The 26,048-nt window shown below is 47.9% G+C and overlaps 1 protein-coding gene across 13 annotated transcripts in view; it reads right to left on the bottom strand.

The window, feature by feature from the left end:
- The window catches only part of LOC138451221 (variant surface antigen F-like), a 342,866-nt gene that overhangs the window by 31,537 nt on the left and 285,281 nt on the right, over positions 1-26,048 (bottom strand). For 10 of the 13 annotated variants that reach the window (XM_069604894.1, XM_069604893.1, XM_069604895.1 and 7 more), the window contains one exon: positions 3,521-3,574. The exons of the other annotated variants lie outside the window; for them this stretch is intronic. In XM_069604894.1, coding sequence (XP_069460995.1) covers positions 3,521-3,574 — 54 coding nt within the window. The remainder of the gene's footprint in view (positions 1-3,520; positions 3,575-26,048) is intronic. 13 annotated transcript variants of the gene reach the window in all.

The following is a 26,048-nucleotide window of genomic DNA, read 5'->3' as shown; positions in this document are numbered from 1 at the left end:
GGGGACCTCGTAATCAGGCGGTAAGGGGTTGACGGCGCCGGCACCTCTACCGGCACTGTTAACCCCTTACGGCCTGACTTATAATGAAGCCCATTGTATTTAATGTTTAAGTTCTGGCAGAAATAAGGGCTGAAGTAATAGGGACGTAGAATCATAACCTAATGCAACATAAGACGTTGCCCATTATGAGTAGAAGGTACCCAGGGCCTTTCACCCATTTTAGGTGTGTTTACAACGTTGATGTATGTAAGCAACATCTAAAACCTCTGTTGATTAGATATGGTGCTAAGACTACCCAGGATGCATTAACTTTACTATATATTCCACCATATAATCTCAATTGTTTTAAATGAAGGCATTTTTTTAAAATAGTTTCCATATACTGATGTACGAAAAGGTTTAGGAATATTGCTAAGGAATTAGCACATTGGATGTGATATTTCATTAAATACCTCTAACAGCTAATACATGTTTTCCACATACATAGGCAGCCATAGCCACGGGTGGGCTTATCGAATTTTGAACTTGTGTTTCTGCACATATCACTATCACAAAACTGGATTGCGCCTGCCATATGTGTCCTTTCACACCTGACTCATGTTGTTTCCCTTCATAGCAGTTAGTGCTGCAAACAGGTACATTTGCAATGAGCAAGTAGGTTCTACTTTATAGGACGTAGACGGGCAGACCAAGTCCAATATTGAGATAGGATATATGTGTGTGCATACATGTGGGCAGAAACAAAACTTCAACTGGTCTGAGGTAACTGACTAAAAACTGCTAAATGGTTGGCGCTTAGGATATCTGCCCTATTTAGAGACCCTGCCCGGTCTGTAAAGCAGCAGTTCAAGATCTTAATCACATGTTTCTATGTCCTGAACTGAATATGACTGACAGACAACAGCTGAAACCCATATTCCTAGAAAGTTGAGTAAGTTGAGTACGTTGAGTAAGACAGATGATGGTTGGCTTGTACTTATACAGGCCCCCAGACATGTCTATTTGCTTTCAATTTTGTAAATGGTTTAATATTGTAGAGGGTTTAATGGTGGTCAGCTTTACCAAAGCACAATTGTTGAGGTTTTCCTTATATATGCAAGAGTCATGTCGAATTTGCAGAAAAAAGAAAGTTGTTTGATAAACTCTGGAGTGGCTTCCTGAATCTGGCTTGAAACATACGAGCTAGAAGAAGAGGCATATAAGGAATATTAAGATAACATTAAATTGATGTTTTAATTAGAAAGTATATATGTCTTTGTTTAGTAGACATGAATGTCTTATACAATATTCTGATTGTAGTTTTAAAAAAAAACATTGAATCACCATATTAGTGCGCTGAGAAAAACGAGGCAGTCAACAGAGGATCCTAAAAGAAATGGGGAATTCCATCTGTATTATTACTATGAGCGATCTTGGATTTCCAGAACACATCACACCAGGGGTTTGTGTTGAGAGGAGCTGGAATGGTAGCTGTGGGGCAGAGGTCCTTGGCAAGAAAGATCAGTCGCGGGAATCCCTCCCAGGGCGAATTGGATTAGAAATTGTTTCAAATGAAAATATTGGCAGAGACCCTGAAGTTGAAGGATTCCGCTGGGCATAGGGTGCAGCAAAGCAGCAAAGCAGCAAAGCAGAGATGGCAGATATGTTTAGAGCCCTGTCATTATGAAAATGCTCATCATATTTTATTCCTCAAAGACTTCTTTTCATTGGTACGAGCGATGATTTTTCAACAGAACACACATCATTTTGTCTTATATGTAAAAGGAAGTAAACAATATAAGAGAATCATTACATCAGAATGATACAACACCATTTAATGATGAACTTCAATTTGGCAAAAATATAATTCTGAAAAAAACTGATTTACAGCCCAGCGAGAAGGATATTATTGCCTTTGGCAGCTGTCGCTGGAGCAAAATAAATCCCCAAAAAAGGAAAACAGAAGAAAATGGAACGCGTGTGTGCCTCGTGAGCCACCTCAACATGTCGAGGTAGGCGTGGTGCACACCAAGCCCTGGAGGCAGAGTAGGGCAGTCACGCATGGTGGGACTTCGAGTCCCATATCGGGCACCAATCCCTAGTCCACAATAGCCACAACAAGGATGCAAAAGTGCATGCCTCAATGAATCCTAGCTGTTGCAAGAGGCCTCTGATGATCTTTCTATCCGGGCCTGCATGTTTGATCTCATGTCTGCTTACCTAAGTGGTCTTCAATGACTCCCTGTTGAACATATTTAGTGCATGGTATTATCTCAGGGTTACTGTGTCTGTTGTCAAAAGCTGATACTTCCTATTCATCAATTAAGGCATTACGATCCATATCGTTCCATATGCTGTGCACAAAATAAAATTTTCTGGAGGCTCGTCTGCATTTTTCAAAAGATCCTAAATTGAAGCTCTGTGATTTTGTGCAAACAACATACTTGGTTTTTAGAAATGAGCGCTAAGAGAGCAGTAATTGCAAAAGGGCATTCAATAGTTGTCTAAATTTACATCTATAGAACATGAAATTCACAGTGAAGCATTGATCAAGTAGTGATCTATAGGGTCTTGGTTTGTGAAGCGCTGTATATGGCATGGATCATGTACTACTCTAAGTCCCATGTAGAGCCATGCAGCAATTAGTGTGCTCCATGGGTTGGGGACTATGCAGTGTTCAGGGGCCATGTTGATCACTGCGTATATCATACGAAGCGTACTGACAAGAAGTACTTTGCAATATTTTGCAATGAGTGCTTTGGAACAGACCATCCATGTTTGCCCCTTTTTCACACAGATGAACACATACCCAGTTTCCATACGACCAGCACCCAGTAGTACCACTGGAGTTATGTGGAAACCTATTGACCCCCATGCATACAAGGTGATCTTGTGTCAATCTCTACACTTGTTCTTATTAAGTATTGCCATCTTCAGGATGAGGGCTGTTAATGGCCTTACTCTTCTGAATGATCTGTATTGCTTCAGAAGTTTTTAGACAGATTGTATTCCTGGTTTCTCTGGCCTCACCACTTCTACTTTAAATAATACTCCACTTTAGTTTGAAGCACTTCCCCCTGTTATGTTAATGTTTCTTCGGTTTGTTGTATTTTTGTCCCTGGTATATGTCCCACGTTTTTACACCCTCGGAAACTGGCTCACCACTTGTTCTCACCTTGGTGCTATTCGCCTTTGTGGGTTTGCCTACCCCATTTGTAAATGTGTTATTCTAAGACATTTCTGATCGAAATTGACATCTCTGGTCTTCAAAATAAATACAAATACTTGCTCTCATGCATTCGTCCCTGATGAAGCCCCAATTTCACTTTAGATTATGTTTGAACTGTACATGGCATTTGCAGCCCTAGCGGACCTTAATGATGAGCAGGCATCCATGTACTTCATACCAGGGGGAACAGAGAGGGTGGAGCTTTTGCAGTACACATGTGTCCTCCCTGTAGCAGTGACTGTCAATTACAACTCCAAAAATAACATAGATACAAAACAATTTGAATGCATTATTTGATAGACAAACACTTACCAGCAATTAGCAGAACAACCAAACCAACCAGAGAACAAACAATAATGGTGATGTCTGTTGAATTGACAAAGGTACAAGTTAATGACGTGCCCATCATAGCATGACATTCCATCAATCATTGTTTGTGGCCCTCCACTCTTCCCTTCAATGCATGCACTTCTTTTCTTCAACACCTCCCCCATCAACACCAGTGTTTGCCAAAGCCCACTTTGCCCATAGGTGGGGTAGTTCGTTCATCTGCTTCCACATGCATTTACCACTTCTCTTCCGAATCCAATGTCTCTTTACATTATTTTTCTTTCCTCATAACCCTACAACACGTGCCCCAATGTATCAACGACTGTCTTGTCATCTTGTCAGTCTCCATGCTGGGCTACATTTCCATTTATTATTTCTGTCACTATACCTTTCCCTCGGATTCTCCCACTCAACCAAATGTTTATATGATGGACAAATGCACTAAAGAAACTGGCACATTTACAAGGGGGTGGGGTAGGGGAAGCGGAGATAGAAATGTTAAAAGATGCACACTGTATTCAGATTTAAGGATATGCAAACTTGTTCACAGTCTGATCTGAATCCCGTGGGCAGGATTTGGGCATCCTGCGATATTAAAATGTTCTACATAGCCACAAGAAGTTCACATCTGGATGTGCACTCAGTGACAGCCACTGAATATAATCTCTACCTGTCTCTAAATAATTCTAAGCCATTTTCGGTGCATTTACTATTTTCTATTGCCATTCAAACTATTGCAAGGCGTTTTCCACACAAGCCACTATTTTTTTGTGTTGCCACTAAACTGGCCTTGTTACATTTCTCTGCACCTATTATTTTCTCTTGTCACAACAAAGATGGCACGTTTTGTTACAGCCAATGAATGCAGCGTCCTGCCTACAAACTATTTGAAGAATTTTAATCGCTAAAATATTTTTTTATGTCACTGAAAATGTTGCACTGAATGGCAGCCATTGAGGTCAATCCCCTACTGCCTCCAAATAGCTCTAAGATTTTTCCTTTGCAACTAGTATTTTCTCTTTGTCAGACAAAAGAATGCACAATTAGCCTTTTTTCCTATTTGTTAAAAGTATCGTGTCTCCTCACAAAAAGACACACTGAATTGCAGCCACGGAATATAATCTCATTCTGTCTCAAAAGAATTCTGAGAAATATTAAGTATTATTTTCTCTTGCTACCAAAAGATGGTACACTGATTTACAAACGTGAACACACTCTAGTGCCTCCAAACTGACATAGGCCTTTTTCTGGTTGTCAATTATATTTTGGCTTATCACGAAAAGGCACACTGGTTGGCAGCTACTGAATAAAATATCCTCCTTCCCTCAAAATAACTCCAAGACATGTTCTTCACAAATAATATGATTTCATGTAATAAAAAATGGTGCACTGAGTTACATCCACAGAAATATTTTTCCTGCCTCCATACTACTATAAGACTTTTTTTGCAACCATCCACTATTTTGTCGCACCATCAAAAAAGGTACACTGGGTTACATGTACTGTATGTTATGTCCCTCATGGCCAAAGAATCCTAAGAATGTGTGTAGTAGCTACTGGTATATTGTAGTTTTAGAAAAAAATGATGGTGATCTCATTTACATACACTTAAGATAATCTCTTGCTGACAGAAAATAATTCTAAGACATTATGGGCCCGATTAATGGAATATTCAGTGCAGAAAATAGGGTACTTGTGCGCGAAAAAAAAAGCACAGAAGTCCCCGTTCGTCGGTTTACCCAGGACTTGCGAGAAATCTGTACCGGTCTGCCACATTACTGCAACTCAACGAATGCCTTGCGCGAAACTCCAATAGGAGGGTGGGCCGGGCCTTTGCAGCCTGACTAAAGACTAAAGACTCCTTCAAGAATTTAAATACTTACCTTCAGAGGCTCTTCCCATTCTACAGCATGAGTATCTTCTGAGCCTCACCACCAACGCACCCCTGCTTGAAAAGCAGGACGGGGAGCTCCCTAAAAACAAAACACAGGTGAGGAGAGTGTGGGCCTTAGGAACTATAGGAGAGCCAATCATGGTGGGAAGAGGGGAGAGCCATAGTAGTTTTGCCACATTCACATTATATTGATCCTCGTTTCCCCCTCCTATTTTCTCTCTCCTTAATGGCAGGGGAAAGTACTAGTTAACCAGTGTTGCCTGATCACCAGGGTTCTGGACCATTAATGCTCCTGCGGGGACAAGGTAAGCGTTACATGAATGCCGGTTCGCGAAAAAGCATGCACGAATTCCAAAACACCTTCACCACGCTATAGCAGGCATAAATGTCAATGTGCACACTAACAAATACATGAAAAGCATACACACACAACAAACACATGAATACAGCTGCGATGAATGCACCATTTGTTGCAGCAATCATCCAGGAACACCGCAGGAGGAGGAGGATGGCCAGGGCCCAGATCTTCCACCCACTGACCAGCCTTTTTGGGATGCCTGATTACTAGATCTATGCAAGAATAGCCCCCCCACATATCGTCCTAGACCTGGTGATGGAGTGGGAAGATGACCTCACATCACCCACCATGTGCTCCCAAGCACTGACCCCCTTGCAAAAGCTGCTCAATGCTCTGCATTTTTTGGCCACTGGGTCATTCCAGCGGACCACCGCCATATTAGGTGGCTTCGTCCAGGCCACATCGTCTCCCTGCTTACACCAGGTGTTGGCAATCATAACTGCACATCATTCTGTCCATATGCCCAGAACACTGGCAGAAAGTCAAGCAGTTGTCCAGGATTTTTGTGGGGTGACACACTTTCCAAAAGTGCTAGCTGATATTGATTGCACCCTTGTTGCTCTAAGTCCACCTCGAGCAACAGACCACATCTACCACATCTGGAAACATTGGCACTCCATCAATGTTCAGGTTGTGTGTGATGCCAAGGGCATCATTACGGAAGTGTATGCCAACTATCCTGGTAGCACACATGATAGTTACATCTTCAGGATATCCTCGCTACACCTGGCCCTGGAAGCTGTGAAGCAATGCAAAACATGGCTCATTAGTGAGTATGAATGGCTATACACATGCATGCATGTTTCTCAGAGACCAAGAGACACTGTAAACAAATGACAATGACAACCATTCTCACATTTACAGAGGACAGTGCCTACCCTCTGAGCACATATATGATGATGTCCATACACAACCCCAACACACCTGCCGAGGTAAGGTACAAAACTGCCCATATTGCGATTTGTGGCATAGTGGAGCGCACATTCAGAGTGCTCAAGAAATGTTTCCGCTCCCTTGACCACTCTAGTGCTGTGTTGCTATGTGTCCCACCAGTAGGATCATTGTGGCAATATGTGTCCTACACAATGTTGCAACACAGTGTGGTGTCCCAGTGGACATGGTGGTGGCACACCATCCACACCCACAGGCAAACGCTTGCGTATGGCTGGGCAAAGGGCAAGTGGTGAGGCTGCACGTACCCATCTTGTGCAATCTTGTTTCACCTAAAATCCTTCCGCTGTGGAGTGCCCATGAGCACGGAAAATCCCACATGCCATTCAATGATGACAATGGGCCAATCCACTGTGCCCACAAAACCACCCTGAGAAAGTGACCTTGGAAGTGATAATGAGTGTGCATCCCTTAGAATTAAAAATACATTCCGTTTTGTATTTCCAAAAGAAACACATTGAAGAGGGAGGACACCACAACCACCATGCCAACTCGTGAATGAAATCACCCCTCTGGCACCAAAACCATCCATATGACTAACTAACATACCTGTAAAATGTGTAAGCAGTGATAAATCATGAAACCCATCAAACATCATGCCTGAGCTGCAAGCCATACATGGCCTCCAAAAGTAACATGTCCACAAAATATAAGAAGCACAATGGCATATTGTTGCACACATGTCCGAGAATGTGCGTGATGCGCACAAAGATGTCCCTATTGTGGGGTGTAGAAAAGCAGCGCAGTAACGATCCACGCATGACAGAATTTGGCAACGTGAACAAAATAAACCCCATCCAAAATAAACAAATGACAAAGTGGTAATTGACCATTGTGACAGAGAGGGCGACACACCACAATGGCCACATCCAGACATGCAGCAACTAATGTAGCCATTCTGTAAGGATCAAGATAAATTCACCTGTCTCCTGGGCATGCAGTCGACAGTCAAAATTCATCCAAGGAAATAGCTAACATTCCCTAAGGGAAGGATCTGCACACAATGAAAAAAATGAAACAGAGTGCAGCCAGCACATCCATGCACCCAAAAACTCAAGACTCACGTGCCCCCCTCAGTGACATACAACACATGCAAACATCTCACAAGACAACCATCAACATGTGTCCAAGCACACATGCAGCAACACCTGCACACTGCATGCAATTCAAACACACACAATGAGAAACAACAACAACCCCCACACTGCCTGACCTCCCTAATGACATGCAGCAAATGTGCATCACATATCCTCAATCCCAAGCTGATGGCTCATACACAACACATGCATCAGTCAACATGCTGCGTGACAATGAGAAGACATCAGATATGCAGATAATTGAGACCCAAAAAACCAGGGACACCCCTAGAAAAGAAGCAATGACATGACAAGGCATGCCATCAACAGTGTTGTATTGGGACAGTGTAGTGAACACAGTCATGGAAGCCCATGATGCAAAGCACAAGAAGGTCAATACACAAATACTCACTTCCTGCACTCCAGGCAGGAACATGCTAGAGGCAGCATTTCACGGAGGCCGATGTCAGACCGGAAGGCTGGCCTCAGAGGCAACTGCCATGGAAGACAGAAGCAGACATGACAAAGCAAAGTGATACTGGAAGCAAGGATGAATGGCACACACAAGTTAGGATGCAACAGAAACTTGCAAGGTCAATGCAGACTTCATTGTGACAGCATACAATTGGTCCAATTGTGCATTCAATTCAATGCATTTGTACCATGCATCCAGCTGTGGTCAATTTGAAGCTGCAAACACCATGGTGCAGCATGCATGTGAAAACACCAAGACAGCACAAAGTAGTGTGCCGGTTCACAACATAGCATTGAAAAAAACGTACATCAATGATTCCATGATTGTGGATTTGAACTGGGGCTGCACACCATAATTAGGGAACCCTGACCAAGAGAGGCCAAATGTGCTGTCAAACCATTAGCCTACAAACATTGCAAGAGATGTGAAGTGTGACTCAGTACACATGTGCAAAGTGCAATGAGAAACACACCAGCACAACCATTAACAACTGCATAGGCCACAAACAGCTGGCCCTGCCATCCACTACCAACCACCTGAGAAAGGCCCACACTGTTGGAACTCCCACAATATGGAATCTAAAACCTATGGCCCCACCAGTCCATAGAAACACCATCATACCCAGACCTATGACCAGAACCCCACCATGTGACACATGCACCCATGAAGTAGTACTGATGCCCCACAAGACAAGTCTATCCCAAGTGATCACACACAGTGCAAGACTCCCAGCCAAACACTATACAAGTGTTTGCAAATGCCTTCACTCACCCGCACAGAGTACCCACTTCAGTGCATATGATGCAACCCACAGGGAGACTCAACCCCTAAATGCAATGACATGCATAGGAAAAACAGAAAGAACCTGCACGTCCATGATAACACATGAATTGAGCATGAACATATGCGGAGACCACCCACTGCAGAAGGACCACAGGGTGCAAGAGGGTGACAGGACATAGATTGTGATCTACCCACGAGTGCAGTGTAGCATAACAGAGAGAGAGAGAGTGACAGTGAGAGGGAAGGCAAAGTTAAGAACACATCAAGGAGTACACAGCCTGGATTGGAGATGGCCAATGACATGCACTATACCACAGTAGGTGCAGGCATTGCTGAGTTGATCAAAGAAGGAAGACAGTGACATGAGTGCCACATAAAAAAAAAACATCTTGACATGATAGCATGCAAAGCACATATAAGGGTAACTTCCACATGCAGCAAACATGGGGAACAATGAGGAATGCTGAACATGGAAGACAGTGCTCCTGCTTACCCGCTGACTTAGCCAGCATAATGTGAATCCTGCATCACCTTCAGAGGGAACTGTGCCTCAAAATGACTGACAGGAAGACCTGTGCCTGGCGGAGGGCATGGGGAGCATGGACGTCAAAGGGTGCAGGGCATCTCCCCCGGGACAGCAGTCATGGCTGTTAGGGAGAATTCTCTGTTTAGGCTGAATTTCCTAACCTAGTGAGTCCCCTAGCAGCTTTGCTGGATTTCTGGAGTTTAATTTTTTCTCCTGCCAAGAGTGAGACTCTTTTACCCTCACTCTTGGACATGATTTGAGTGTGTCTCTTTGATTCTAGATGTGTTTAATGGGCTGTGGGGTCTTTTACTCCATAGGGCTTCATGTGTTTTTGTGATGTGTGTTACACAGCACCCTCAGTGCAGTAACACAGGGGTGTCATAGTGACCCCCCAGTATAGACTCCATACCCTGGGACTGACTACTGTCTCCCAGGGCATGTAAAGTCACCATTGACTTTACTAGTCTTGAATTCCGAACAGAACCAGTACAAACCATCATATTGTGGACTTACTGGCCGGGGCAATTGCATTGCCCCGGGGTCTGTTAGTCGAGGGGGCACGTCTCCATCCCCCTGATCGAGATTTAGCTGGTGGCAGTGGATACTACGTTTTATATTCGACCGCGAATATATTCGTATGGTATTTTCCCATTGTTCGATGCTAATACTTTTTCTATGTAGCCTCGGTCATACCGTCGGTTTATAAAATTATTATGAATTCACTGGTTGGTATTTTCTGCCAGAACTCGGTTTTTAAATGGCGTATGTGTTCGCCTCTGTAACTCCAAAACAGAGGTTGAGCCCTTTGTTCCACTTTTGGCGGGCTTCTGCACAGAAGCCCTCCAGAGTGGCGCCATTCTGTCTGGGTACCACAGGGGGTGTGGGAGGGGGTTAAGGCACCCTGGACTGAGTTGCCTTGCCAACTCAGGTCGCACTCTTGTGTGATTGGCCCAGGTGGTGAGCCGCCCCGCTCACCACTTAGCATGTTTGAGTGACAGCTAGGCTGAGTGAATGGGGGTTTTCTGCATAAAAGCAGGGCTTTGGGGACTGGAACTTCAGAAGACGCCACAGGACCTAAGAATCCGACGAGGGAGAAGCTGAGCCGACCTGCAACGACGACACCACCGGTGGAGCCCTGCTGAACCGACTCACCACTTCCCAACGACAGAGGAGATCTCCCTGCTGGAGAGACTTCTTCCCTTTGACTGGTGGGAACAACCAGTCCCTTGCTTTTGCTTCGCTTCCGGGACGTCTAGTGGTTGAATTGCCCGTGCTGAGCACCCCGGCAACCGGATAGCCACTAACCACTGTACCGCGACCAAAAGGTGGTGCCTTGTGACTGAGCACTCCGTGGCTGGTCTCTTCCCTGGTGGTGCAACGATCTTCAACTTTCCTCTACGAGATCATCTCTTCTTCTGGCAAAGCCCCGACTTGCATCCACCACCAGGAACAACTGCCCCCGCCGGAGCTGTCTCTCCACTTTGAAGGTACTGTGTCCGCCTGGCTTCCCTTGAAACGGTTAGCGTGAGGTGTCTTAAATCCTTACCTTTCCACTGGGTCGCCTCCAGAGCTTCTAAACTTTTGTTCTAAAACTGGTCCAACCCTTCTGTGACATTTTGCTACAAAGACTTGAAGTGCATTTCCACTGTGGTATTTTTTGGGACATACCGCCTTGCCTCTCTCCGAGTGGGCCTGGCCTCTGAACTTTGTGATCTACAGTAGACCCTGCCTTGCTTGCCTTGCATTTGCTTCGTAAAAGTGTTGGTACTGAGTTGGTTTCATACCGTGCCTTTTTCTCTCCCTTTCTAACGAATACTAGAGTGCCATCTAGGTTAAGCACTCACCTCTGTCTGCAAATAGGTGGTGCCTTTGATCCTAGACTTGTCGAAATATTGTTATGGGATTGATATATACTTATAGTAACTGTGATTGAAGTTGTTTGCCATATTAGTGCCAGTGTGTTTTTCATAGATGTGTTTTTAAATAAATAATTATATATCTTTACACCCAAGCTCTGATCAGTGTCTGCTTGCTCTACTGTGTAAATTGCCCTATCTTGTATACTCTATATACTGCCTAACTCGTCTTGAGAGAGGTCTGACTGCTCAGCCACAGCTACCAGGTAAATCTGGGTGGTGCAGACTGCTACCAATTGGGTTTACTGCCAACTCCTGTAGTCTTAAACTGTTTGCAGTGGTCCCAGAGGGAACTGCACAGGTTTCTGCCTAACACTGGTGGCAGCGGTGGGATTTGCATCGAGTATACAGTTTAGAGTGCTTTTCAACACTTTAGGATAACTAACCACAAAGCTTAGCACTAAAAAGCAACTTTCTAAAAAACATGTCTACTATGGAAGTTTACAGTCACGAGTCCTTGTCAGGTGAAAATACTGAGAGTTTGAGAGCTCTCTGTAGACAAGAGAATCTTTCTGTAAAAGGCAAGAAAATAGAACTGATAGCAAGATTGCTGGAAAACCAAAGTCTGGGTACTGATTCAGAGGAACCAACTTCTCCAGCTTATGTAGATGACAGTTATGGTGTTGATCTAAATCAAAGTTCTGATGATAGTGCTGAAGAGGAAGGAGAGGCTAATTAAACTGTCTCCCCTACCCCTCTGTCTGCCTTACCAGCTGTACCTACTGGGCCTATAGCAGGTCCCACACTAAGTCCTCAAGTCCTTGAACTAGAAAAAATGAAAATAGACTTGGAATTCAGAAGGATTACTGCTCAAACTGAACAGAAACACCAAGAAATGCAACAAATTCTTAGGCTCAGAGAAATGGAGCTCAAGCATGAGTTAGAAATGGAAAAGTTGTCTGTTGAAACTGCTTCTGTCTCTGGCTCCTCTAGAAGTTCCAGTCCCAAAAGACCCCGGATGCCTAAGGAATTAATTGGTATGTATGAACCAAAGTTGGATGTGTTGGATTGGCTGAGTTTGTTTGAGAATAATCACGGGCTCCAGAACATCACAGGTAATGAGCTACTTACCTGGTTGTTCTCTAGGCTCCCTCCTGTTGCAACTGATGCGGTAATGGAGTTGGGGGAGGAGGATAGGAAAGAGTATGAAAGTGTGAAACTAGCTCTGATAGCTAGATTTCGGAAGACCCCTTCCCAGTATCTTAAGAGGTTTAGATCCCTCAAAAAGCATGATGGTACCCCTTGGGCTACCTGGGTGAGTGAAGGGTTGAAAAACTTAGAGGGATGGATTAAGAGTTACAAGGTGAACACTTATGAGGGTATGAAGAATCTTTTTATGTTGGAGTCAATTTATGATGCCTGTTCTCCTGAGCTCAGACAGCACTTGGCTGATTCAAAGGAATTGGATTCCAGGAAGCTAGCTAAGGCTGCTGACTTGTGGGTTGCCAACAGGGCTACTCATAAGGATTCTGGGGCAACTCAGAAAAAGGATGAGGGGAAGCAGCCATCCAAAGTGACTCCAGATAATTCTAATACCTCCCATACCAAAGAGGGCCACAAACAACAACATGACCAGGGTAAGCCACCAAGGAAGTCCCAGCAGACTAGTGTCCCTTCTGGCCACAAACCAGAAGGAGGTCAGAACAAGCCACCCTTCCAGAGAGCATTTGGAACATGCTATCTCTGTGGGGCAACTGACCACATCAAAGGAGATCCCAGATGTAAGGGTAAACCTACAGGGATCGCACAGTCTCCTTAGCCTTCACTCCTGAGGAAGAAGTCCAAATGGCTAGTGCTCACTTTGAAGTCTTTGCTGAAGAACCTTTGTTCTTCAAGCAAGTGTATCAGTAGAGTCAATGGATCTGGTTTGTAATCAGAATAGGAGTGTGTATGACTCTATACCAGAAAACTCTAAATGTTATTACGTGGACAGTGTTCTTGTCAATGGCCAGGATACTCCTGCCAGGCGAGACTGTGGTGCCAGCAGAACAGTAGTGGACGAAAGCTTTTTCAGGCCGGAGGATGTTGCTAAGGCACCCAAAGTTCCCACTAAGATGTCTGGAGGCCCTGTCCAAATGGTTCCAATTCTACCAGCCCTCATTCAGTGTAATGACATGACAGTGTTGATTCCTGTCAGTGTTCAGACTGAGGTGCCTGGGAGAGTCCTGTTGGGGAATGATCTGACAACTTTAGGAGTAGTATCCAGTACCCCCAGGCCTCCCAGTATGGAGAAACAGAACCAAACCAAATTGGCTAGAGAGGCCACTTTAAGGAACCACGCTATGCCTGTGGGAACCTCTAATGAGACCCCCACTACAAGTCCTAGTGTTGGTAAGTTGACCTCTGACCCAGGCAAATTTCAGGTAAAAATGTTAGGGAAATGGGAGCCCCAACCAAGCTCCATCATAGTTCCCCCAGTTTTAGAGTCTGTGACTCCCCCTGCTTCTGAGGAAGAGGTGGATAGACCAACTGGACCCCTAACTAGGCCTAAGAGAACTGGTAATTCTCAGTGCCAGTGGAAAACCAGAAAAGAAAAGTCTAAGGCCAAAAACCTTCAGACTGTGGGACCTTCCACTGAAGCCTCCCACCCAATTCCTAGTATTGGGAGTGAAACTCCTAAAGTAGGTAAGGTAAGATCTCAGAGGAAGGAGGAGCCTGTACCTGGCTTATCCCCTCCAACCAAGAGGCCTAAAACCCAACCTTCTCTCAACAGAGAGGTAGGGAAGACCTCTGGAGGCCCCTCTAGATCTAAGGAGTTTCTTTATAAGGACTCCTTGAAAAAGCCTATCATAGTTTCAGTAGTTGTAACAACTTCTGAGGGACTGGTCAACCAGATCCCCTATAAATTTAAAAAGACTGATGTTCCTCAAAGGGTTTGTAGGTCATATAGCTTACAAAGGAAAACCTTTGATTTAACCATAGAACACAGGTCAGGGTGTCACCACCAAAATGCTGATGGTCTCTCTAGGATGTATGTCATCGACTAGAGGTATGAGATTCATCCAGGGGTGGATTAAATCCTCCTGTCCCTTAGTCTTGGGGGGGCAAGTGTTAGGGAGAATTCTCTGTTTAGGCTGAATTTCCTAACCTAGTGAGTCCCCCAGCAGCTTTGCTGGATTTCTGGAGTTTATTGTTTCCTCCTGCCAAGAGTGAGACGCTTTTACCCTCACTCTTGGACATGATTTGAGTGTATCTCTTTGATTCTAGATGTGTTTAATGGGCTATGGGGTCTTTTACTCCATAGGGCTTCATGTGTTTTTGTGATGTGTGTTACACAGCACCCTCAGTGCAGTAACACAGGGATGTCACAGTGACCCCCCAGTATAGACTCCATACCCTGGGACTGATTACTGTCTCCCCGGGCATGTAAAGTCACCATTGACTTCACTAGTCTTGAATTGTGAACAGAACCAGTACAAACCATAATATTGTGGACGTACTGGCCGGGGCAATTCGATTGCCCCGAGGTCTGTTAGTAGAGGGGGCACATCTCCGTCCCGCCTGATCAAGTTTTGGCTGGTGGCAGTGGATACTACTTTTTATATTGGACCGCTAATATATTCCTATGGGATTTTCCCATTGTTCGAGGCTAATACTTTTTCTATGTAGCCTCGGCCATACCGCCGGTTTATTAAATTAATATAAATTCACTGATTGGTATTTTCTGCCAGAACTCGGTTTTTAAATGGCGTATGTGTTCGCCTCTGTAACTCCAAACCAAAGGTTGAGCCCTTTGTTCCAGTTTTGGCGGGCCTCTGCACAGAAGCCCTCCAGAGTGGTGCCATTCTGTCTGGGTACCACAGGGAGTGTGGGAGGGGGTTTAGGCACCCTGGACTGAGTTGCCTTGCCAACTCATGCTGCACTCTTGTGTGATTGGCCCAAGTGGTGAGCCGCCCCGCTCACCACTTAGCATGTTTGAGTGACAGCTAGGCTGAGTGAATGGGGGTTTTCTGCATAAAAGCAGGGCTTTGGGGACTGGAACTTCAGAAGTCGCCACAGGACCTAAGAATCCGACGAGGGAGAAGCTGAGTCGACCTGCAACGATGACACCACTGGTGGAGCCCTGCTGAACCGACTCAACACTTCCCAACGACAGAGGAGATCTCCCTGCTGGAGAGTCTTCTTCCCTTTGACTGGTGGGAACAACCAGTCCCTTGCTTTTGCTTCGCTACCAGGACATCTAGTGGTCAATTTGCCCGTGCTGAGCACCCCAGCAACCGGATAGCCACTAACCACTGTACCGCGACCAAAAGGTGGTGCCTTGTGACTGAGCACTCCGCGACTGGTCTCTTCCCTGGTGGTGCAACGATCTTCAACTTTCCTCTACGACAAGATCATCTCTTCTTCTGGCAAAGCCCCGACTTGCATTCACCACCAGGAACAACTGCCCCCGCTGGAGCTGTCTCTCCACTTTGAAGGTACTGTGTCCGCCTGGCTTCCCTTGAAACGGTTAGCGTGAGGTGTCTTAAATCCTTACCTTTCCACTGGGTCGCCTCTAGACCTTCTAAACTTTTGTTCTAAAACTGGTCCAACCCTTCTGTGACATTTTGCTACAAAGACTTGAAGTGCATTTCCACTGTGGTATTTTTTGGGACATACCGCCTTGCCTCTCTCCGAGTGGGCCTGGCCTATGAACTATGTGATCTATAGTAGACCCTGCCTTGCTTGCCTTGCATTTGCTTCGTAAAAGTGTTGGTACTGAGTTGCTTTCATACCCTACCTTTTTCTCTCCCTTTCTAACGAATATTAGAGTGCCATCTAGGTTAAGCACTCACCTCTGTCTGCAAATAAGTGGTGCCTTTGAACCTAGACTTGTCGAAATATTGTTATGGGATTGATATATGCTTATAGTAACTGTGATTGAAGTTGTTTGCCATATTAGTGCCAGTGTGTTTTTCATAGATGTGTTTTTAAATAAATAATTATATATCTTTACACCCAAGCTCTGATCAGTGTCTGCTTGTTCTACTGTGTAAATTGCCCTATCTTGTATACTCTATATACTGCCTAACTCGTCTTGAGAGAGGTCTGACTGCTCAGCCACAGCTAACAGGTAAATCTGGGTGGTGCAGACTGCTACCAATTGGGTTTACTGCCAACTCCTGTAGTCTTAAACTTTTTGCAGTGGTCCCAGAGGGAACTGCACAGGTTTCTGCCTAACAATCGCCCCATTACAGATTACTGAAACAACATGGGGCAAGACATTGCAATAGACATAGTTAAGTACCATTCACAAAGCACACATTTGTGATGATACACTGAACCCATATTTATCTGCACGTGTCATCCACACTATGAAAGGGGCAGAGCGCATGTCAACAACCTTTCCTGGGCTCACAGACTGCATGGCTATGGTGGACCGGGAGGCATGTGTGTGCTGGCATCCCCATCCTGCATTGAATCTGCAGGTTGAAGTGATGCTGGAGGCTGACCATGCAGGGCCCTGGCCTAGTCCTTAGTGGCAGCTTCCATGCGTAACATTGATGAATCACCAGGAGACTGAGGGCTTGGAGGTCACTATGCACAATCTCACGGGTTGCACAGAGTTTCTTCCAGATTGTCTGCCTCAGTGCTAACACCTCCTGGTGGAACGGTCTTCTGGAGGCTGCATGTTGCTCACGGATTTCAGACCTGTGGGCCAACAATTTATGCCTCAGGTCATCCCTGTGTGCCCGACCCTCTGCAAGCAGGGATGCATGCAGACACTTCAGATCTTCCCATTGGCCCCTTATGTTGGCCTCCATGCTCAGCCTGTGGGAGCGGCATGTGGACCGCATGACCTGCAGCTGTTTCCCCACCTGTTTTGCTGGAGGGATCATAGAAGTGGCTACTCTATCCTTGCCCTCAGCCAAACTCTAAAAGGCAGCATCCTGTCGGTGTGTGGAATGCAACATTTGATGTTGTCACTCTGTCTGCCCAGCATGCACACGTCCCCCACGTGTGCAGGCCCACACCTGCATAATATAAGGGAGCATGGCCCTTGCTGTGATGCCCCTGTCATTGGCTGCAGGACTGCAGCACTCCCTTGGACATCTGTCTCAGGACCATAAGCCAATACATGGGAGGGTGGCCTTGCAGCCTTAACCACCACAAATGGGTGTGCCACCGCTGACTGGCCTTGCGAAGGCACCTGACCCCCTGCAGATTCAAGGTCCGCAACTGCTCCACCCATTGGTGCACTGACCTCTGCCAGCATTGATGACGGCACAGCCGGTTCAGCATCAGAGCCAGTTGAGTCCAAAGAGTCAGAAGACTCTGTAGCATGGCTCAGGATGGTCTGTAGCACCAGTAGGTTCTCACGGCTTGCCACACCACGTCCTCCATTGGTGGTCTGAAGCACCACAGATTCTTCTTCATACTTCTCCTCCTCCTCCTCTACATCTGGTGCATCCTCACCTGCACATGCATAGAAAAAGACATGTGGAGTCATGTGCAATGTGTCTACAGTAAACATGTGTATCACATTGCTGTCCTGCACCAAAATGCAGGACATGTCACCATAAGAAATACAGCATCCACACACTATGGACAACAAGCTATCTGAGCATGGCACATGCAGACTGGCAACATAATTCCCTGCTCAGGGCCATGCTGCCAGTGGACACATTGCCAACCAACAGGGTCGTTAAGAAGCACATCATGTGCCATGGTACCGCAAACTGTCGACTAATAGCAGTGAAATGAGCATGAACATGTGCCCCTTTGATGTGCAATTACATCACATGGCAACAGGCAGACACACATATCTACATCCAAGTCCACATCCATCACATGCCACAGCAGTGTTTTCTTGGTACAGGAACTGTACACAAGGGGAACATGCCATACATTTGGGAAAAGGGAAATAGTCCCAGGTATGGCTGTAAGGTTTGGCTAGTGGCAAGGTTTGGGAAGTGGTGAGTGTAAGTCAATGGAGTCGTAGATAGGAACACGGGACAGTGGCCCACAAGAGGGAGAAGGGCATCTATCCAAGGAGTGTGGGCTGAGTGTGAGAGGGTAACAGGGAGCAGGCCTCACACTAAGTTGAATCAGGAGTCATTGCCATGGGGCAGCAGGGATGTGGACAGTCTGGACATATGCACACTGACTCAGGGCACACCATTTGGAGTGTTGGGTGTCATCTTGGATTGTCACTGTGGCATGATAGCACATATGTACATGTGTGAAAAGAGATTCAATACCCTGCATGGCATGAAGTATAACTAGGATTTCAGACACATGCACATGTCTAGCAGACCAGAGTCACTCACATTAAGGATGTAGCAAACAACTGTGCACATTGTGATATCATGTTGCAGATGTTGAGGGGTATGCTAGTGAGGGATGAGTATTGTCACGCGCACATGTTCAACTGATGTGCAACACATTGTTTGTATCCACTCTTGTGTACACTGGACTGGGGTTAGTACCCTACATGACATGGTAGCCCGTTGCAGTCATTCCAATGCAGCCAGATGTGCACCACAATTATAAATCTTGGTGATGCATTACTTCACGTACTCAGGATGCAAAATGTTGGTCACTCACCGGACATGTCATTTCCAGGCCTCCCACGCCTTGCACCTGCTCCAGTAGAATGATTTGGCTCATAGACTCTTCATGCTTGGTCAGCTCCTCCTCTGGTGACCCCCCTCCAGTTGTCAAAGCCGAGGCCAGGTTGGCACCCAGCTTGGAATTGGTGCGATGGTGAGATCATTCCAGTGCTTCACTGCCTGTGCAGCAGTGCACTTCTCAAACCCTAAGGTGTTCATCTCATCCATGACATGCTGCCAATGCACCATCCGCTGAGCAGTTATATGTGTGCTCCCCGGATGCTGGCACATGTCACGGTGGTGAATGGCCACGTAGTCCAGGAGGATCTGAGCTCTTCATCATTAAAGTTCTTCTTCCTCAACGTGCCAGTGTCCTGTGTTGAGTCATGGGGTTGAGCCTGTTCCTGCTGTGCAGGCTTTGCCTTCTTGCCACGAGGTGCTGGTGCCACCCCCGAGTGGCTGGGACCACTTTTGGATCCAGATGCCAGACCACAAGTGGTGTGGAGCATGGCATTACCCCCTGGGGCAGCAGCTTCCAGAGCACGTTCCTTACCCTTTCGGGCTGGGAAATCTGCTTCCACAGCACGTCCCGTACCCCCTGGGGCTCGGGCAGCTGCTTCCACAGCACGTCCCAGAACCCTTCGGGGTGGGACAGCTGCTTCCACAGCATATCCCTGACCCCGGCCCTGTCTGCCCCCTTTCCCTCTTGGGACCTTTCCACTCAGGTTCCAAGTGTAACGGAAATATGGAAGGCACACCAAGTAATTGTCCTGAGCAATATGAGTGAGGGGGCAGTCTACGTGATGTAAGACGTATTTCTGTGGTCCAGCAAGGCTTAAATGTACCCCAGGTGTGGATATTAAAGTATGTGTAATGCACAGACACCCCTAAAAAAAGAAAAATGCGCATGCGATATGAGGATAGCTTCCAAAATAAGAAAAAAGCGGTACGAGATACACAGTGGCTCCCAGCAACACAAAAAAAGGTATGCAAACCCCAGAAAGCTAACAGAAAGGTAAGGCTAGTGGTACGCGATACACAAGGGCACCCAGAGTGCAAAAGAATGCGTACACGACTCACTGTTGGCCTTGCAAAAATCAAAAGTAGATGAGAGTATGCACGGAGGCAAATCCTCCACCAAAATAAGAAGTTTGTACAGTCCCTGAAGTGAACGGAATGTGTGGTACCCCAAAATGCAAAGTACTCAACTTGCTCATCTCCTCCCCTTCACACGCATGTTCAGAGTTGCTTCTACACATACTTAGGTATCCCCGAATATGGTGTGCTCAAAGCCTGCGCGCAGGCTGTGTCATGTAAATTACACGCTGAAGGCCTTTCCTCTGATTTCAAGTGTCCACACTTTCCTAATTTTTTACACGCAAAGTCCCTTCACCTATTCAAGGCTGCCATCATTGCGAGACACAGAAGACCCATGCGCCTATCTCCATGCCATTTACTTGCCTTCACCTGCACTGTGCTGCCTTCAACTTTGCCATCCGCTGCTCCAAGTACAGTGTGTTTGTCTGCTGCCCACCTGCACTGCGTTTAGAGTGCCTTCTGTCCAGCCATTGCCTATGATCCTGTCTACGGCCCTGTGACCACCTGAGCTGCTTCATTGGCCACCCACCATGCCATTCCACCACCAGCCCGGCTTCAGGACTACATTGCCCACTCACTCCTGCCTCTGGGGTTGCCATGTCTGCACCATCATCCTCAGACCAGAGCGGCAACTCCATGGCAGCGAGGCAGAGGGTTGCCAACTTCAGTGCCAGGGAAGTTGACATCCTGGTGGCGAAGGTCCTGGAGCATTATGATGCCCTCTTCAACCCTGTGGTGCAGCACAGCAAGAAAGGACATCAGCAGATCTGGGAAGGGATCACAAAGGCCATCAACATTGAGGGGGTGGCAGTCCGAACCTTCAAAACCATGCAAAAACGCTCGGAAGATCTCAAATCCAGATCCCACAGCAAGGCCATGTGATTCATCCAGCCGGCGCTACCATGGAGGGGCACCGTGCGAGCAGGTACCAGATGTCGGGGAACAACATGCAGGTCATGGATAGGTTTTACCCAGCGCTGCACACCCATGTCTGCAAATTATACCAACGTCTGGAGTTGACTGGTGAGTAGCCTTGTGGTACACTGCTCTACGGTGCATGTATGTTGTGCATGTACCAGCATGCTGGCAGTGACCCCCTTAGGCTTGCAGCAACTATGCTTCTGAGATGGATGTCTGCATGCATGCCCCAGACATTGCTCTCCATGTGTGCATTCAGACATCTTTGGATTTAAAATGTGCTCATACTTGCATTGTGTGTTGTAGTGCTGTTTTACATACTGTGCACATGCAATGTTGCTTGTAGCTGTGATGTTCCAGGATGGCAAGTGTTCCAGTTGAGGTAGTGTTGCCTACGTCGTGTGCATGCATGATGCTCATGTGTATGTGCCCAAAATGGAAATGTGTGACTGTGCATCACTCATGCCTGAATGCAACACGTGCACTTGGATGTCTGGCTTAGTCACGTTGAGGCATTGCAGTTCACGGGAGTCTGATGTGATTGGTCATGGCACTGCTTGGGCCCAATGAGTTGATGTGTGTGCATGACATGTGTATGTGTTTGTTGCCATGGAATGCACACATGTGCATGTGCAATTGATGCATGTGTGTATAGCATACATAATAGTTTGGGTGTGACAGTCGAATGTAGTTTGATGTGATCGGATGGAGTGATGGCCAGGCAGGTGTCTGCATGGATGTGGATTGCATGTCCATGTGTGTCGGTGTGGAGGTTTATGGTTGTTCCCTTGACAAGTCATGTTTATGCGAATGTTGGTGGTGCCACGCTGCCTTTGGTGCAGTACAATGATGTTGCTGTTCTGTGTCTCCTTTTCCACAGTTGCATCTGATGAAGAGGGTGGAAGCAGTGCTCTGGAGCATGGATGCAGGGATGCCTCCACCTGGCAGAGGTGCACACTACAGCCACGCACACTCATCTTTGGGGAACAATGTGGCTGGGGCAACGTGGGTGACATTTAGCATGGCTGCTGGGGGTAATTATAAGAAGGTGAAGGTGGGAGTGGACTCCCCAGCAGTGGTGGGGCCAGGTGATGCCACACAGGGGCCATCAATGGCAGAATATGCCCTGGAGTCATCGAGGTTGATGGAGGTGGAGGAGGTGGCTGTTGCAGCCCAGCCCAGGGGGTCAGGGCTGAGTGTTGAGGTGGGTGTGCTTGGTGCAGTCCTGTCCCATGGGAATGAGACTGTGCAGGCCACTGTGGAGGTGCCAGTGCAAATTCCGGTCCCTGGGATATCGAATGCAGCAGGCCCACCCCCCTTTATCGGCTGGTGTGTCCACTCAGACCAACACCCCTTTGCCATCCGGTGTGTCCATGCGGGATTATGTGCTGCTCCTGCTGGCCGGGTTGACATGGTGGACAGGTGTCATTCGTGATGATGTGCAGGCTACTCATAGTCTTCTTGCCCATCATCACAGTGAGCTATACCGCCTTGCGTCCTGGCTTGCGACATGCCTGTTCTGTGGTGTACTCTATGTGATGTTCACTGCTGCAGCCACCTCCTCGTCTTCCTTCTCTGTGCACCAGTCATCCACCAGGGTACCTTATGGCCCAGATACCAGCAGGGCTCCCTGTGCAACAGTACCACCCACAACGCCCCATCTGGTGGAGCTCATGTTCCTGCCCATGTTGGGAGTCCAGGTCACAGCAGCTGAGGTGGCCACGTCCCTATCCAGGCACCGACAGGGGCATAGGCAAAGGAGGGACAGCAGGCACCTATGAGCAGTGCAGGTGCTGTAAGCCCCTGGGGATCATCATCAGTTCGGAGGGGCGTACCAACATTGCAGGCATCAGGCACTGAGCCAGGAGGTGGCAATGAGGAGGAGGTGATTTTTGGCAGGGCAGACCACCCAAAGGAGGCAAGTGGGAAGAGTGAGGCAGAGGGCACACATGGACATGAGGCACAGATTATCTTCTGTGTTTCAGGATTATGAAGGGCAGATCGTGGCAGAGAGGCAGCGGGCAAGGGAAGCAGGAGTAGTGATGGCCGGGGCTGGGATTGCGCTGCATCGTGCAAGGAGGCGTGATCCCATCCTGGAGGCCGCTTGCCGGGAAGCGCAAGTGATAGAGGGACAGATGCTGGACAACCTGCAAGCCTTCCAGGCAATAATGGAGGCCCACCTGAGGGCGGGAGCGTGGCATTGGACCCAGCCCTGGTGAAAAGGCTGACTGAGATCTGAGTGGAGGACTACCTTTGTGCATAGGTTTTTAGGTGTAGGTTTATTTTTTTTATTTTTTTTTTCCAGCCTTTGCAGACTTTCTTTCCCAGTATTTCATGTATATAGTTATTTAGGCATAGGGTTTTTATTTCATTTCTTATTTTCCCCTGGACTGCTTTGACCTTCATTCCCCATTTTAATTGTACATATTTATTTTCAATACAGCTTTCTTTTTGTTACATTCCATGCTTCATGCAGTTCATTTATGTGTCTGCAACTTTAATCGTTCTCTTTTCCGCAAGTGCATCTCTCCATTGCAAGTCATGTGTCTTGTGACGTGCATACATGTGTGTTGTCGTTGCTGTGATCATTGCGGCTGGAAGGATGCACATGTGCCTGACATGTGGGGGTGGGTCCATCAGATGACTGGGTCTCCACTGTATGTTTTCATTTGCATTTAGCTGTGCAGCATCACTGTATGTTTGTCATCAGTGTGGTTGGGATGGATGGAGGTGGGCTCACTGTGGAAGTGTTCCATGGGCACGTTAATGGCACATTTGTTTGTCATTGCCGTGTTAAACACGTCATGTAGACAAGTCCACCAGCATGTGCAGTCACACAATGCCTTCTCTCATGTGTTGCTCCACCTCGGACACTGGATTGCAGTACTGAGCCATGTTTGCTCTTTCGGAGCGGGAGCACAATTCTCCAGTCCCTGTGACTCAGGCACTCTCTGACTGCCCTCCAATCACCTATGCATGGCCCTGTCATTTTACTGTTCCCTGAAAGGTAATTTTCCACCCCTTCTACCCAGGTCACTGAAGCTGAGGCGGTGCCGCGCCTGACCATTGTTAGCAGATATTTCATATTTATTAGTAGATTTACTTCTGTCGTGGGCATACATTCAGTTAGTGTGCTTTGATGCCTCTGCAATATGCCATGGCCAACATGCACATGCCACTTCCCATTGCATTCACTTGTCACATGTGTGTGGAGTGGGCTGGTTAACGTCTTGAAGGATGTGTCAGCAGATGCTCCAGTCCCGGATGGATCTCTGGTGCTTCCTGATGATCGTGTTTGCAGTGGAAATATTGGTGTTCCACTTCATGTTGCTGGCAGGGCACATAGGTTCAGGTAAACTGCAGACATGCATTACACTGGTACTGTGGGAGACTGTTAGGGGACTGCCTGTGGGGTGATGACCAGTCTAGTGGGGGCTGCCTGGGGCGTGCCACAGGTGAGGGGGGTTGTGGGGCGGTGTCCAGACTGGAGGGAGCTGCCTGGGAGTATCATAGGTGAGGGGGGCTCGGGGGTGGTGTTCAATCTGAAGGGGGCTGCCTGTGTGGGTGTCACAGGTTAGGGGGGCAAGGGGGTTGTGTTCAGTCTGGAGGGGGCTACCTGGAGGGGTGTCACAGGTGAGGGTAACTGCAGGTTGATGTCCAGACTGGAGGTACCTCGGGATTGGTGTCCAGTCTGGAAGGTCTGCCTGCGGGTGTGAGGGGGTCACAGGTGAAGGGGGCTTGGGTATTGTCCTGACTGGAGGGGGCTGGGGGTGGTGTCCAGTCTGGAGGGGGCTGCCTGGGGGACTGATGGTGGCTGTGGAGTGGCGTCCTGTCTGGCAAGGGTTGCTTGTGGGGGGTGTCACAGGTGAAGGGGGCTGGGGGTGGTGTCCAGACTAGAGGAGGCTGGGTGGTGGTGTCCAGTCTGGTGGGGGATGTCTGGGGGGTGTCATGTGTGATGCGGGCTGGGGGTTAGTGTCCAGTCTGGAGGGGGCTGCCTGGGGGGTGTTACATGTGAGGGGGACTGGGGGAGTGGTGTCCAGTCTAGAGGGGGCTGCCTGGGGGGTTGTCACAGGTGAGGGGTGCTGGGGATGGTGTCCAGACAGGAGGGGGCTGCCTGTAGGTGAGGGGGGCTGAGCGGGTGGTGTCCAGTCTGGAGGGGCTGCCTGGTGGGGCGACACAGTTGAAGGGGGACAGGGGGTGGCGTCCAGACTGGAGGGGGCTGCCTGGGGCGGGGGGGTGACACAGGTGAAGGGCGCTGGGGGGTGGAGTACAGTCTGGAGAGGGATGCTTGTGGGGTGTGTCACAGGTGAAGGAGGCTGTGGGTGGTGTCCAGACTGAAGGGGAGTGGGGGGGGTGTCCAGTCTGGAGGGGGATGCATGGGGGGTGTCACATGTGAGAGGAGGTTGGGGGGAGATGTCCAGTCTGGAGGGGGCTGACTGGGGGGGTGTCACAGGTGAGGAGGACTGGGGGGTGGTGTCCAGTTAGGATGGGGCTGCTTGTGGGGGGTGTCACAGATGAAGGAGGCTGGGGGTGGTGTTCAGACTGGAGGGGGCTGGGTGGTGGTGTCCAGTCTGGAGGGGGCTACCTGGGAGGGTGTCACAGGTGAGGGGGGCTGCCTGGGCGAGTGTCAAAGGTGAGGGGGGCTGGAGAGTGGTGTCCAGGCTGAAGGGGGTAATGGTGGTGTCCAGTCTGGAGGGTGCAGCCTGGGCTTGTGAGGGAGGGCGAGTGATGTTCAATGAGGTGCAGTCTGGCCTTGTGAGGGAGGACCCACATTTTCGCTGGAGTGCAGCCTGGGCTTGCGCAGTGAGGCATGAAATTTCACTGGGGTGCAATCTGGCTTTGCGAGGGCGGGCACGCGTTTCCGCAGGGGTGCAGCCTAGGTTTGCGATGGATGACCTGCGTTTTCGCTGGGGTGCAGCCTGAGCTTGCAAGGTGAGGCACGTGATTTAGCTGGGGTGCAGTATGGGTTTGCGAGGGAGAATC

Source organism: Ambystoma mexicanum, chromosome 1p, assembly GCF_040938575.1.
Source record: "Ambystoma mexicanum isolate Mex_15411 chromosome 1p, UKY_AmexF1_1, whole genome shotgun sequence".
NCBI classification, from domain to species: domain Eukaryota; kingdom Metazoa; phylum Chordata; class Amphibia; order Caudata; family Ambystomatidae; genus Ambystoma; species Ambystoma mexicanum.
This window is presented reverse-complemented; position numbering and strand designations above follow the sequence as displayed.